At 40.2% G+C, this 15,122-nt stretch overlaps 1 protein-coding gene across 3 annotated transcripts in view; it reads left to right on the forward strand.

Annotated features, from left to right (window-relative positions):
• eloal (elongin A, like) overlaps positions 1–5,600 on the forward strand; it is a 78,249-nt gene extending 72,649 nt beyond the window's left edge. For all 3 annotated transcript variants that reach the window (XM_048596510.1, XM_020528088.2, XM_048596511.1), the window contains exons 10-11: positions 4,319–4,452; positions 5,267–5,600. In XM_048596510.1, coding sequence (XP_048452467.1) covers positions 4,319–4,452; positions 5,267–5,328 — 196 coding nt within the window. In that variant the 3' untranslated portion in view covers positions 5,329–5,600. The remainder of the gene's footprint in view (positions 1–4,318; positions 4,453–5,266) is intronic.
• Positions 5,601–15,122: the final 9,522 nt, after the last annotated feature.

A 15,122-nucleotide genomic window follows, 5' to 3' on the forward strand; every position in this document is an offset into this window, starting at 1 on the left:
CGGTTGGGTGAGTCCTCTTTAAACTCCTAAGGCAATTGTATCCCTTTTTAAGTAAGGAAACCAAACTGTACCCAATACTCCAAACCTGTAAAGTTGTAATAAATCTTCTGTATTTTGATATTCTATTTCCTTGAAAACCTGACAACATTCCATTTGCCTTCCTAATCATTTGCACCACCTGCATTCTTACTGAATGATTCATGTAGTAGGATACCCAGATCACTCTGTACTGCAGAGTTCTGCAATCTTTCTCCATTTAAATAGTATTACGCTTTGTTCTATTCTTCCTGCCAAAGTGGACAGGTTTACATTTTTTGCCAATGCTTTTGCTTACTCATTAGTGAGTCTGTGTTCCTTTGCAGATTCTTTGTGTAGACTTCACAACTTAGTCTCTCACCTATCTTTGGGTCATTTGTAAATATAGCAACCAGACACCAGTCCCTTCATGCAAGGTTGTGAATAGTTGAGGCCTTAGCACTGATCCCTGTGGCAGCCTGATAGCTACAGGTTGTGAACCTGAAAACACTCAGTTTATCTTTTAATTTATTTGTTTCAATTACAATTCATCTTTTGAGGTTGTCCCTTTGTAGATTCTGCTGTGATATGATGGAAAGAAAATGTCTTGGAGATTGATGAGATGCAAATTGTTTCTCTAATTTATAAAATAAAATGACTTGTAAAGAATGAGCTTTCTACTACATTGCATTGAGTATTTCTATTTATGTCGGTGAGCAGGAATACAGTGGTCTTTAAATTATTTAGTTCTTAAATTACAGCTTAATTAAATGGAGTTTAGTTTTGTTACTGTAAAGTATATAGTTATTGTAAAGTTATTATATAGTTTTTGTCTTCTGAGTGAATAGATCCGGTATTAAATTTTATGCATTTGCAATATCTTTATTCATAGCTAACTCTAGTCACCTCTTTTAAAATTTATCCATTTGTGAAATATGGGCATCACCTAGCAAGATCAGCAATTGTTATCCACATAATTTCCCTTTGAATAAGTGGTCAGGCTATTTTCAGAGGACAGTTAAAAGTGAACCATTCTTAAGAGAGAGATCAGGAAAGCAAAGAGTGGTTATGAGATAGCATTGGTGGATAAGATTAAGGAAAATCCAAAGAGATTTTACAAATACATTAAAAGCAAGAGGGTAACTAGAGAGAAGGGAGTGGGGATTCCTAAAGATCAAGAAGGTCATCTTTGTGTTGAACCCCAGGAAATGGGAGAGATAATAAATGATTATTTCGCGTCAGATTTTACCATCGAGAAAGAAAAGAAGTCTAGGGAATGCAGAGAAATAAAATTTTGATGTTTTTTAAAACAGTTCACATTACAGATGAGCAAGCTTGTGAGGTCTTAGAGAATATAAAGGTGGATCAATCTCCAGCACCTGATCTAATGCATCCCAAAACATTGTGGGAAGAAAGGGAGGAAATTATGAGACCGCTTGCAGAAGTATTTGCATTATCTATAACTACGCGTGAGTTGCCCTGATGACTGGAGGTTGACTAATGTAACTTTAAGAAAGGTTGTAAGGAGAAACCACAGAGCTATAGACCCGAAACGTCAACTTTCCTGTTGCTCTGATGCTGCCTGGCCTGCTGTGTTCCTCCAGCTCCAGACTGTGCTATCTCTGACTCCAGCATCTGCAGTTCTTACTATCTCTTCTTCACTGCTATGCCACCTATTTTGGTGCCGTCCTCAAACTTACAACCATGCCTTCTATCTTCTCATCCAAATCATTTCTGCAAATGACAAACAAAACAGAGGACCTAGAACTAATCCCTGTGGAACACCACTAGTTACAGGCCTCCAGTCCAAAAAGCAACCCTTCACGATTAGTCGCTGTCTCCTGCCATTAAGCCAATTATATATCCAACTGGCAAGCTCATCCTGAATCCCAGTGACTTAGCTTTACTAATTAGTCTACCATGTGGAACCTTGTCAAAGGCTTTACTGAAATCAAACTGAACAACGTCTACTGCTTTGCCATCAATCTTTTTGGTAACTTTCTCAAAAAACTCAATCAAGTTTGTGAGACATGGTTTTCCTTGCACAAAACCATACTGACTATCCCTAATCAATTATACAATTAATGGTAGGACCTTGGGTAGTGTTGTAGAACAGAGGGACCTATGAATGCAGATACATAATTCTTTGAAGTTTGCGTCACATAAAGTCAAGGTGGTTAAAAAGGTGTTTGGCACACTTGCCATCATTGCTCTGTCCTTTTGAGTATTGGAGTTGGGAAGTCCTGTTGAGGTTGTACGCTATGTTGGTGAGGCCTCTTCTGGAATAGTGTGTCCAGTTCTGGTTGCCCAGTTACAGGAAAGATATTATCAAGCTGGAGAGGGTTTAGAAGAGATTTACCAGGATGTTGCCAGGAATGGAGGTATGAAGGAAGGCTGGATAGTTTGGGACTTTTTTCACGTAGGAGCATAGGAGGTTGAGAGGTGACCTGATAGATATTTATAAACTAATGAGAGATATAGATAGAGTTAATGCTTTTCCCTAAGATGGGGGATTTCAAGACTAGGGGACACCTTTTTAAGGTGAGAGGAGAGAACTTTAAAAAAGACTTTTTTGCACAGAGTGGACTGCATGTGGAATGAACTTCATGATGAAGTGGTGGATGCAGGTACAATTACAACATTTAAGACATTTTTGATAAGTACATGCTAACTGTGTGGTTGTGGGCATAGGTAGGGGGCTGAGTCTGGGCAGTATGCTCTTCAGAGTCAGTGCAGGCTAGATGGGCCAAATGGCCTCTTGGCACTGTAGGGCTTCTGAGAAAATAATGCATCTATTTGGATTGTAAAACTTTTACTTTGTATTCTTTCCACTGTGAAACAACTGTATCAAGCTCCATTCTAAAAACAATGGAGTCAAAAATTTTCAGACAATTGCAACCTGATATCAACAGTGGGAAAAATGGTAGAGTCCATTTATAAAAGATTTAACAGCTGAGCGGCTTAGAAAAGAATGATGGTGTGAGACAGAGACAGCATGGATTTACAAAAGGGAAATCCTGCTTGACAAATCTATTGGAACTTTTCGAGGCTGTATCTAGTAGAGTTGATAAAGGAGAGCCATTGGATGTGGTTTATTTGAACGTTCAGAAGGCTTTTGATAAGATCCCATATAAGAGAGTAAAATGTATCCAATTGGGGGTAGTGGATTGATATGGATAGAGAACTGGTTGGCAGACAGGAATAAACAGGCCACTTTCTGATTGGCAGTCCATTAGTGGATCCCAACTATTCACAATATGTTAATTATTTAGAAGAGGGTACTAAATGTAATATCTCCATATCTCAGATGAGACAAGGCTTGGTGGAGATAGACTGATTTAGACAAGTTGAGTAAATGGGGAAATGCATGGTAGATGAAGTATAATTGTGGATAGATGTGAGGTTATCTATTTTGATCATAAAAACAGGAGAATGGATTATCTGAATGGCAATAAATTGAGAAAGGGGAAGTACAACAAGACCTGGGTGTCCTTGTACACCAGTAGCTGAAAGTAAGCATGCAGGTGTAACAGGTGGTGAAGAAGGCAAATGATATGTTGGCCTCCATAATGAGAGATTCGCAGTATAGGAGCAAGGGTATCTTGCTGCAAATATACAGAACTTTGGGAAGACCACACCAGGAATATTGTGTGCAGTTTTGGTCTACTTATCTGAGGAAGAATGTTCTGGCTATGGAGGGAATGCAACAGTTTTCCCAGACTGATTCCTAGAATGGCAGGACTGACATATGGAGGGAGACAGGATCAATTAGGGCTATATCCTCTGGAGTGGAGAAGAACGATGGGGGTATCTCATTAAAACTTATAAGATCTAACAGGATTGGACAGGGTAGATACAGGAAGGATGTCCCCAGTGACTGGGGAGCTCAGACCTGGGGCCACAGTCTAAGAAATTAGCAAGGCCATTTAGAACAGAGATGAGGAGAAATTTCTTTACCCAGAGAGCAGTGAGCCTGTAGAATTCTCTGCCACAGAAAACATTTGTGGCCAAAACATTGAATGTTTTCAAGAAAGCATTAGATACAATTCTTAGAGCTAAATAGATCAGAGGTTATGGGGCAAAAGAGGGAAAGGGTACCGAGTTTGATGATCAGCCATGATCATATAGAGTGATGAAGCAAGTGTGAAGGGTTGGATGGCCTGCTCAATGTTCCTTTTTTATAATGTTTCTGTATTTCTATGATGTACGTGATTCCAATTTGGTTTTAATGGAGTCTGAGGATGCGAAATGGTTGTGAGCTTTCAGATTTCTGAGATATATTTGAAAAATTTTTCTCCCTTAGGAAGAAGTTTGTTGCAGGTACAGAATGCTCTAGTTTTGCTGGAGGAAGTGCCTGCTCCGACAGACCAAAGGCCAATAGTGGCTGTGTTGCTCCAAACAGTTATTCAGGACCAGATGCAAAGAGGCACGTTAAAAGTAAGTAAATTTAAACTGTTTGTTTTTAAGTAGTGCAGAGATGGATTTCAATGGCCATAAGAAAAATTGCAATGAGATGATGTAATGTTCCCAATTGTTCTAAATCCTGAAATGTGTTAATACAGTGCTTGAAGGTAATATAGCAAATAAATCTGTGACATTATCTGACTTTGTTGGACTGGGATGACTGCTGTGAAAAGCTGATGGGAGTTAGATTTTTTTTTCCGAGAGATGTGGGTCTGTCAGTTAGTTAGGGAGCAGTGTTGATAAAGGACCAGACTAAATTGTGTAGCTTAAAATTATAAGATGGATGCCCAAGGAATTGGAGAGGACAAAGTTGACACCTTGGTCAAAATAAAATGTAGGTGTTACTTCAAATAATTTAAGGTAGTTAATAGAAGAATGATAGGAAAAAGGTGACCTCGTAACTTTTGCTGTGATAATTATCGGATAGATTTGTGAATAAAATCAGTTTCCGACTGAATTGGAAAGGTTTGTGACTAGGTGAGAATGCTGCAATGCATTTCATTCCAAAGTCTTGGAGATGTGTTACCTCGAAAGATACATTTGCTGTGAGTGCAGGTGAAAACCCAGAACTTCCATGTATGCACATCTTGAACATTTGTCAAAATCTAAATTTAGCAGTGGAATTTTCCATTTGGAGAATTTATTTTTAGCCTGATATTCTTGCACTTTTGTAATGGATTAGTCTTTTTTTCAAAAAAACGTGCAGTGTATTAATAACTAGCACTGTCTGGATGTTGCTTTCTTATTGGAGATAAACATTGTTGATTTAAAGAATTTTTTTTTTCAGAAGTTGCACCAATGATGGCAAAATCTTTACGTGCCTTTAAGAACAGACTGGGTCCGCGATAAATATGTTCGGCAACAGCTGCTTCACCTGTATATAAACATAAATTGTTCAAAAGATGAAACATTTACTTTTTCTAAACTATTTTTTGACTAAAGAGTGCATCTTGTACATATTTATTTTCTGGGGAAAATCTGATTGTTTGCAAAATTATGGAGTAATAAGTGCAGTCTGAACTTAAATTTAAAAAGAAAACTAAGATGCTAGATTGAAATGATTTAAAGTTTCACAAACAATTCAGGTTGATATTCATGTTCAAAATAAAAGCTGAAATTTATTTTGATGTAAAGAGTTTGTTATCCTTGGGATGTTTGGAATGTGCAAGATATAATTAATTCGTTTCTCATGTGATTGCATTACCTGGATGTGGTTTTGAAGCCATTTGGACATGACTGTCAATCACTCTGACATTTTTTAAACACACCTACTGAAATTCTGCAATAAACAGTGTGTTCAATGATCATTGTTAACAAAACAACTATATCTAGTATTGCATCATGTGCTTGTGATCCATTCAGTACTTGGACCCCAGTTTTTCACTTGAGAGGTCCTTACAGGAAGTAACCTTCCCCCGTTGCTGATTCTTTACCCCTGCTTGATTCTGAGGCTCTAGGCAGATCATTAGATAAAATCCTTTATTCTATTCATTTTGGAGGCTCAGCACTTTGAAAGTCCTCGACAAATGGATTCTGGAATTTCTGGGCAGCACTGCTGGATCTTCAAAGCTGCCTAAGTTTCTGCAGAATGTTAGCATCACTTTAGTCCTGTCAAGATGGTTGTGGTTAATTGTTTTGCAAGCGTTGTTTCAATGAATGGTTTGTTTATGACATCTGTTGGTTTGCAGCTGGCTGATCATCCTTTCTGCTATTATGGCCAAATAAATAGTTCATTGAACAAACTGCGAAGTGATTAATGTTAAATTATCATGCAACACTCCCATTGGAGCACACTTAAGAAACTGGTCTTTTGTGGCATGCATCTGACGTTGATGAATACCACATTTAAATTCTTGCACTCGCTTTGTATTTGTACACCAGATGGAATTTCATCCTTGAATAGTGACTTCGATTTCAGATGTAAAAATAGTAGAAACTTAATGGCATCTGCCATTGCTGCCAGCATGATAAGAAGTTACCGATTTCCATTTCCTATCATAAGGAATTAATAGAGGCTCTTACTGGGATTCAATTGAGTTCCTGCCTACCAGTTGGAGAAACTAACTAGAGTGAAATGGTATTGCGCCTCCTGTCTTATTAATTACTCAATTGGGTGAAAAATCATGTCCCTAAGAATGCTGGGCTGTCAGAGGCTGGCAGCTCTTCAGTATCAGCCATTGAGAGTGGTGGGCATTTCTGACACCAGTGTGGGATCTCAGGATCTCCAGAGAGAGAAAGAGATTTGGGGGGAGGGGTGGAGCAGATGCAAGGGCAGTGAAATGGCTTCCTGTGGGTTGGGAAGAGGGCCTTTCCAAACAAATGAATATCAAGAATGAGAGACCACCACTCCACGCAACACCACCACCACCCCCCACGGCCCCACTAAGACAGCCCGCTAGCACAGGTGGGCAAGATTTTGGGGAGGTGCTCTCTGTGTGGCCAGATATTCCCATTTCCCCGCAAGTGCCAACCTGCACTCTCCTGCCTAATCTCATGTGCCTACCTCCCATTTGGCTCTACACCCACCTCCACCCTCACCTGGAAGTTGTGAGGAGTAGTTGGTATTTAATTCTGCCCTCTGTTTTCAATCACAGTGATTTTACCAGGCATACAAAACTGGAGTTTCATCTGCAATATGCACTTGACAGAGATATAATTATATACTGTTTACAGCACATGTATTGTGGGGAATAGGCTCTGTTGGTTATGTTCATAGTAACTAAGTGTATACATTTTTAAGATCTTCACCCAAGAGTATGGTCACTTTACATGTTGGGCTGTGCTGGCTACTTTCGCAAACTTCAGCAATTGTAAATTGCTGTCCTCTTTTGGAAGTAATGGGTTGAAGATGTGTCAGTAAACTATTTCATGACACTTACCTGCTTAGGAAATATCCAGTGTGATAAATTTGACACTTAATTTGGGAACAGATGGTATCAGTGAGCCATGTTGAAAATGTGTTTGTGTCGGGTAAGTTCATTTTGATTGCTTTTACCTCAGAACTGTAGTGAACATGTGAATTAGGAGCATAACGAGACCATTCAGCATCTTGAGTCTTCTCCACTGTTCATTAAGATCATGGCTGATCTCTTTGTGTTCCAAATTCCACATTTCCATCTATCCCGAATAACCTTTGATTCCCCTACCTAACAAAAATCTTCTTCTGCCTTAAAATATTCAGTGAATCCCCACCTTCATGTTGAGGCAGAGGATTCCAATGACCCACAAGCTTTTGAGAGGTAAACAAAAACCTTTAATTTTTAAATGGTGCCACTTATCCAGGACTGACCCACAAAAGGAAACATCCTTTCCACATCCAGCTGGTCAAGACCCATTCAGGGTCTTATACACTTTAACCAAGTCACCGTCACTGTAATGAACTTCAGTGGAAACAAGCCCAGTGTGTGCAACCCGTCCTACATTAAACAACTCACTCATCTATGCAGGAAACCTCCTCTGAGCCATCCTTTCAGGGATATTTAACCTACTAAAGATCAGGAAGTAGAATTCTAATTCTAATGTTTAATAGTACAGCCACAAGCACCAAACCTTACCATCTCTGTCAATAGCCTGGATCTTCCAAGCATTGGAATCATAATCATGCTTTCACAGAAATGTACAGTTTAACATTCCTCGGGGAGCTGAGTTGGAGGAAGATGGGACACAGCCCATTTTTTTAATAACACCATCTGCCATGTGGTAAGTTTAAAGGCCCAGTCTTTGAATCTTAGTGAATGGATGAGTGTATGGGTGGATGGATGGTGGATAGTTGCATCAAGTTAGTTGGGTCAGGAGTGAATAATCAAGTGGGGACCTAGTTGGGGTGTTAGAGGTGTGATTGGTGGGTTTTGGAGAGCATGGGGTGGGGGAAGGGATGGGGATAGTCGCATGTAGAGTTATCCAGCTAGGTTTTAATCTGTCTAACATTTTTTGTGTAGTTTCTCGGGTATTATGGCTATGTCTGAATCTCTGACTATAATTCTGAATCGGAGATTCCCGCTGAATCCTAGGGAGCAGGGAGATTACCCAGTGAATGTTTGAACTTCAGACAATTCCCACACAGATTGGCACGTCAGGACTTCCAAAAGATCCTGATACACATCTTTAGTTAAAGATTTTGACTTGGGTCAAAATCTAACAGGTATTGAACTCAAAGCCAGTGAGTGGACTTAGAGTCATGATTCACAATACGCAGAAACAGACCCTTCGGTCCAGCTCATCCATGCTGACCAAGATTCCCAAGCTAAACTAGTCCCATTTGCCTGCATTTGGCCCATCTCCCTCTAAACCTTTCCTATTCGCGGAACAGTCCAAATGTCTTTTAAATGTTGTAACTGTACCTGCATCTACCACTTCCTCTTGCAGTTCATTCCATTTGCATCACCCTCTGTGTGAACAAGTTGCCCCTTAGGTCCCTTTTAAATCTTTCTCCTCTCACGTTGAAAATATGCCCTCTAATTTTGAACTCCCCTAACATATATGGTGTAGCAGCAGTGGTGAGAGCAAGCTGTGTGAGGCAGCCGAGAGTGGGACAGTGAGGCAGCCCAGAGCGGGACTCTGGCAGAAGCATGACAAGGTCTGGAAAGTCCGGAGCAGGACTGCAGCAGTGGAAAGGAAAGGTGGACTCTCTTAAGTTATCCCTTTCTCCTTATCTTATTCTAAGTTTAATGTGAATGGTGCCATGTATGTACGGCAAAGGGATGCACTATTCACTGTATTTTTACATTGAGTACATGTGACAATAAATGATTCAAATACAGAAAAAATCTTTGCTGTTCACCTTATCTAACCCCCTCATGATTTTATAAACCTCAATAAGGTCACCACTCAACCTCCTTTGCTCCAGGGGAAAAAAAATCATCTATCCAGCCTCTCCTTATAACTCAAACCTTCCTATAGCTCTCTCTACTGCTCTCAGTAATACATTATGTAGTGTTCCTAAAGGACTACACTGTAGCTTGCAACTATATGGTTAGCCACTGGACTAGTACATCACTACCTGCTGTTGCTAGCTCTGCTAATTTAGTGATTGTGTCAACTGCTATCATCAAGTCAATGTCAATTAGTGACTCTTAGGTTTATTGCCTTCTGATATTCCCCACAAATGAGTACTACTTAGAATTCCTAGTAGCTTCTAATCCTGTTTCTTTTTCAATCTTTATTTTAAAGGAACTTGATCCCCCAGTTGAAATACATTCAGCATTTGATCTTTTCTTCACATTTACCCCTTAAGACATGCAAACTCAACACATAATTCTAATCTCCATGTTTACATTTTGTGTTACACAGTTGGTCATCATAGAATCCCTACAGTGTGGAAACAGGCCCTTTGGAGGGGTTTGGTGTGGACCCTCCAACAAGCATCCCACCCAGACCCATTCCCCCTACCCCTTTTCCCTGTAACCCACCTAATCTATACATCCCGGAACACTACAGGTAATTTAGCATGGCCAATCCACCTAACATGCACGTCTTTGGACTGTGGGAGGAAACTGGAGCACTCGGAGGAAACCTGCGCAGACACGGGGAGAACATGCAAACTCCACACAGACAGTTGCCCAAGGTGGGAATTGAACCCAGGTTCCTGGCACAATGAGGCAGCAGGGCTAACCTCTGAACCACCATGCTGCCCTGTGGTCTTTTGTTTGAAAAGATTGCCATTAAACAATCACATCATTCTGTTTTACAAACTGTTTTATTGAAGTCCTGTTGCATGTTTGGATGGATACTGTGCTTTGCCCTTAATGTTTTTTGTAACTGGGATGCCACCAAGATTATTCTTCTATTGCTCTGAATATGCTCATTTTTCTTGACGTAGTCTAAGATCACAGGCAGCGGGATGATTGAATGGTTTTAAAGAAGTTATGTTTCTTTCTCAACTCTTATAGTAACAATTCTACTGGTTTCTTGTTCCTGTTGCATTGATCATGTGAGTATTGATGAGTTAATGTTCCAATATGGCTTGTTGGAAATGCTACCGAACTGTAGTTCTATTTATCAGCTGTGTACAGACCACAGATAATTTCCTTTCTCACATGAAAGGAATTTGGTTGTGCTTTACAGACAAACTGAATTCTCCAATTGAAGTGCGTGCTTAGTTTATTTGCATGGAAAGTAGTTGCATAAAGCAGTACTCTGATTATTATTATTTACTGCTTTGATACTGCTTCTGCCTAACCTATGTGTATTTAAAGCAGTTTTACTAGCCTTTTCGCTCTTCCCCCACCCCCTTCACCACTCCTCACTCACTCCACTTTCTCCTAAAGTACGTTCAGGCAGTCAAACACAATAATTTGAACTTGTATTCAGATCCTTCCATGGCCTCATCCCTCTGTCTATAAATTCAGCCAGCCTGACAACCCTCAATCTCTGTGCTCAACCAATACTGGACTCTCCACTTCAATTCATAACTTCCTTTGCTCGACGAGATGTTGAGGCCTTCAGTGCTGGAATTATATCCATAAATCTTTTAAGATATTCCTCAAAACTTCTGTCACTGACTAAACTTTGTTTCATCTGCCCTCTTTCTTTTTGCTTTTCTTAAGTTTTATTTCATAATTACATCTGTGGAGCACCTAGGGGATTTTACTGTGTTAGGGAAGAGAGTTCGACTCCAAGGAAAAAGGAATATATTAAAACACGGGAAGCTGGGAGATGGGTCAAGAGTTCTTTGGTCACTGTTCTGCTCCGCAAACTGTTTTCACATCAGTGGCTTAGATAGTGAGTAAGTTGCTCCGAAAAGCACTAGGTTAGCAGAGTCAACATTGTCACAACACAGAAAGAGGCCATTGTACCTGCACAAGTTGTTCACTTTGTGTCGTTCTCCCTCCTCTGTCAGTACTCTACATTTTCCCTTTGCACATAATTATCCAGCACCCTACTGTCTGGACCCTTGGTCATCTTGAATACCTCTATCAATCTCCTCGCAATCTTGCCAAGGAAAACAGTCCCAACTTCTCCATTTTCTCTATGTAACTGAAATTTCTCATTCCTGGAATTATTATTGTACTCTCTATTATGCGTTTACTTGTTTCCTAAAGTTTTCACACACAACAGGGTGCAATACATTAGTTGAGGCTGAACCAGTTTGTTTTTTTACCTACACAGTTCAGCACAGCCCCCTTGCTCCTATCCTTTATGTCTACGTTTATAAAGCCTAGGATACTGTAGGCTATCACATATCCGATTCCCTTCAAGACTTTTCATCCAGAAATACTCATGTCACCCTCAACCATGCTCCTAAATTTATTTTATATAGTCTGTCATGTTCTTTCAATCAAAATTAATCTCTTCTCACTTGTTAAATTTTGTCCACCCTTGTTTGCTCATTCCTTGACCTGTCTACATCCTTTTAGAGTTCTATACTATCTTCTTTATGGTTCATAATGCTTCCCCCTGCTTTGTATCATCTACACATTTTGAAATTTCACTGTGTACATGAAGACCAGGATGAAAGTGAACTTCCATTAACATCAAAGCTGCATTTGAGTGAGTATGGTATCAAGGAACTTTAATAAAACTGGAGTCAATGGAATTGGGTGAAAAACTCTCTGCTGGTTAGAGTCATACTTGGCACGAAGGAAAATGATTGTGGTTGTTGTGGTTTAGTCATCTGAGCCCCAAGACCACTCTACAGGAGTTCCTCAGGGTAGTGTCCTAGGCCCAACCATCTTTAGTTGCTTCATTAATGATCTGCCCTCCAGCATAAGGTACAAGTGGGGTTGATTGTATGAGATTCAGCGCTATGGGGAGGTGGCAGTCTAGTGATATTATCACTGACCTGTTATTCTAGAGACCCAGGTACTGTTCTGGGAATGCAGGTTTGAATCCCACCACAGCAGATGGTGGAATTTGAATTCAATAAAAATCTTGATCATAATTAGAATCTTAATTCATGAAACTGTTGTCTGTTAGAAAAGTTCATCTTGTTGACTAATTACCTTTTAGAGAAGGAAGCTGCTGTACTTACCTGGTCTTGCTTATGTGTGACTCCAGACCCACAGCAATGTGGATGACTCTTAACTTCCCTCTCTTCATCTTGTGAATGAACTTTTTAAAAAAAAAAAGTCAATTCCTCATATACAGAAGTAGTCCATTTCAATATGCAGCAACACCTGGCCTACATTCAGGCCTGGGCTGATATCTGGTATGAAAGTTACTTGCCACTTAAGTGCCAGGCAATAACCACCTCTAACAAAAAAGTATCTAACCATTGTCCCTTGACTTTGAATGGTATCACCAACACTGAATCCCACACTGTAACATCCTGGGAGTGACTATTGACCTGAAACTGAACTGGACCAGACTGTAACTACAAGAGTAGGTTACAGGCTAGAATTCTGCAACAAATTGCTTGCCACCGTCTACAAGACACAAGTCAGGAGTGTGGTGGAGTAGCTTCCTATGAGGTGAATCAGCTCAGCTCCAACAACACGCAAGAAAGTCATGCAGGGCTTAACAGCCTGCTTAATTGGCACCACATCCATCACCTTGAACACTCATTCCGGTCATTACTGACATACAGTGGCAGCACAGTGCATCATCTACAATATGCACTGCAGTAACTCATCAAGCTTCCTTTGACAGCACCTTCCAAACCAACAACCTCTACAACCTAAAAGGACAAAATCACCACCTGGCAAGTTGCTGTCCAAGTCACAAACTTTCCGGACCTGGAATTATATCACTGTTCCTTCACTATCAATGGGTCAAAATAGTGGAACTTCCTCCCTAACAGCACTCTGTGTGTTCCTGCACCCAAGGACTTCAGTGATTCAAGAAGGCAGCTCACCACCACATTCTCAAGGGCAATTAGGGATAGGCAATAAATACTGCCCTGGTCAGTGATGCCCACATTGCATGAACAAATGACTTGATTCTGTTATGTAGTTCTTTAAAATTGCTCAATTACCTGCTTTTTCGTGATCTGTGTTACAACTGTTATAATTTTTAAGATCCAAATTAATAATTTGTTTTTCTTAAATTGCAGTCAAAGTTTCATTATTGCCTGCACACACACACATTTTGTGAAGGAACAACTATCTGCAAAATCTTTGAGGGAGAATGATGCTCTTGACACTGAACCCTGTAGACCTTGGCTATAAACCTACCTCCTGCTTGAAAAACATCTTCTAACCACTACTGTTTTCTGTCACACAACCAATTTCATATCCATGTCATTCCTGTCTCTTTTAATCCATGAGCTGTAACCTTGCTGACAAACATGATGTGCAGATGTAGAGACATTGAGTCTTAGAGTCATACAGCATGGAAACAGACCCTTCAGTCCAACTCATCTGCCTGACCACCATCCCAATCTGACCTAGTCCCATTTGCCAGCATTTGGCCCTTTCCCTCTAAAGTCTTCCTATTTGTGTAACCATCCAGATGCCTTTTAAATGGTGTAATTGTACCAGCCTGCTCCACTTCCTCTGACAGCTGTTCCATATACAGACCACCGCCTGCATGAAAAAGTTACTCCTCAGGTGCTTTTTAAATCTTTCCCCTCCCACCTTAAGCCTGTGCCCTCTCGTTTTGGACTTTCCCACCCTATTCAAAATACCTTAGCTATTCAACCTAGCCATGCCCTAATGATTTTATAAACATCTATAAGGTCACCCCTCAGTTCAAACCCCTCCAGTTCTGGCAAAAATGTATAAAATACAGCCTTGAGTTGAATCTTGTATTGACTACCAGCTGATGGCAAATTTTTTTCCTTTCTCTCTATTGAGACTTGCTGTGAAAATATGTAACTTCTTGTGTCTGATCAAAAACATAACTAACTTTTTGCAGTTGTTTCATTTTTGCTGCAGTAATGTTCCACACTAAAAACATGATGAGGTGCTGACATGTTTATGTGTTGTTGTAAGACATCTTGAAATGACTTTTCTCATTCCAAACTGCTCAATTCTCACGGTAGGACTCCTTGAATAGACCCCTTTGTGTACGTATCTGCGGTCAGAACATTTTAAAACAGTATAAATATGTTACGAGGCCAACAGGTTTTCCATTGCAGCCAGCATTTTGGTTGCTGCTCTTTGTATGGCCGACTGATAGGATTTTTAGATTTCAAAATATACCTTTGTATATATAAATATATTTTTTATGAAATAGTCATAAATGCAGTTCGGTTCTGTACAGTGGCATATCAAGGAAACAAACAAATGTTGGAGTTTGACTCTATTCAAACAAACCAAAAGCATCTTTTACTTGAACCAGACTATACTTACATGCATTTGAGGCACCAGGAGGGTCCAATAACTGAATGGACCCCCATTTATCTTCATCTGGAAGACCTCAGTCAGTGATCTTTTGCCACTGCACCTAGGTGGCAGCTGCCCTAGGCTTTAGTATGTCCCTAAGCACATAGACCTGGACCTTAGAATGTGTCAATCTGCAACACTTGTTTGAGGTGAACTCCGTGTTGGAAGACCAACAAGTTTTGGGGCAGATCAAAGAGTATCTTTCATCACATTGATGGTCCTCCAGGCACAGGTAATGTTTATCTTGGTGTACGTCCTGGCGAATAGACTGTAGAGTACAGAGTCCTGTGTTACGTGGTTGCTCGGGACAAACCTCGGAAAAATAAACACTGCATCTCTCTCCAGACTTCCTTTGCAAAGGCATATTTTTAGAAGGAGATG

Source organism: Rhincodon typus, chromosome 5 (assembly GCF_021869965.1).
Source record: "Rhincodon typus isolate 14 chromosome 5, sRhiTyp1.1, whole genome shotgun sequence".
Taxonomy (NCBI): Eukaryota; Metazoa; Chordata; class Chondrichthyes; order Orectolobiformes; family Rhincodontidae; genus Rhincodon; species Rhincodon typus.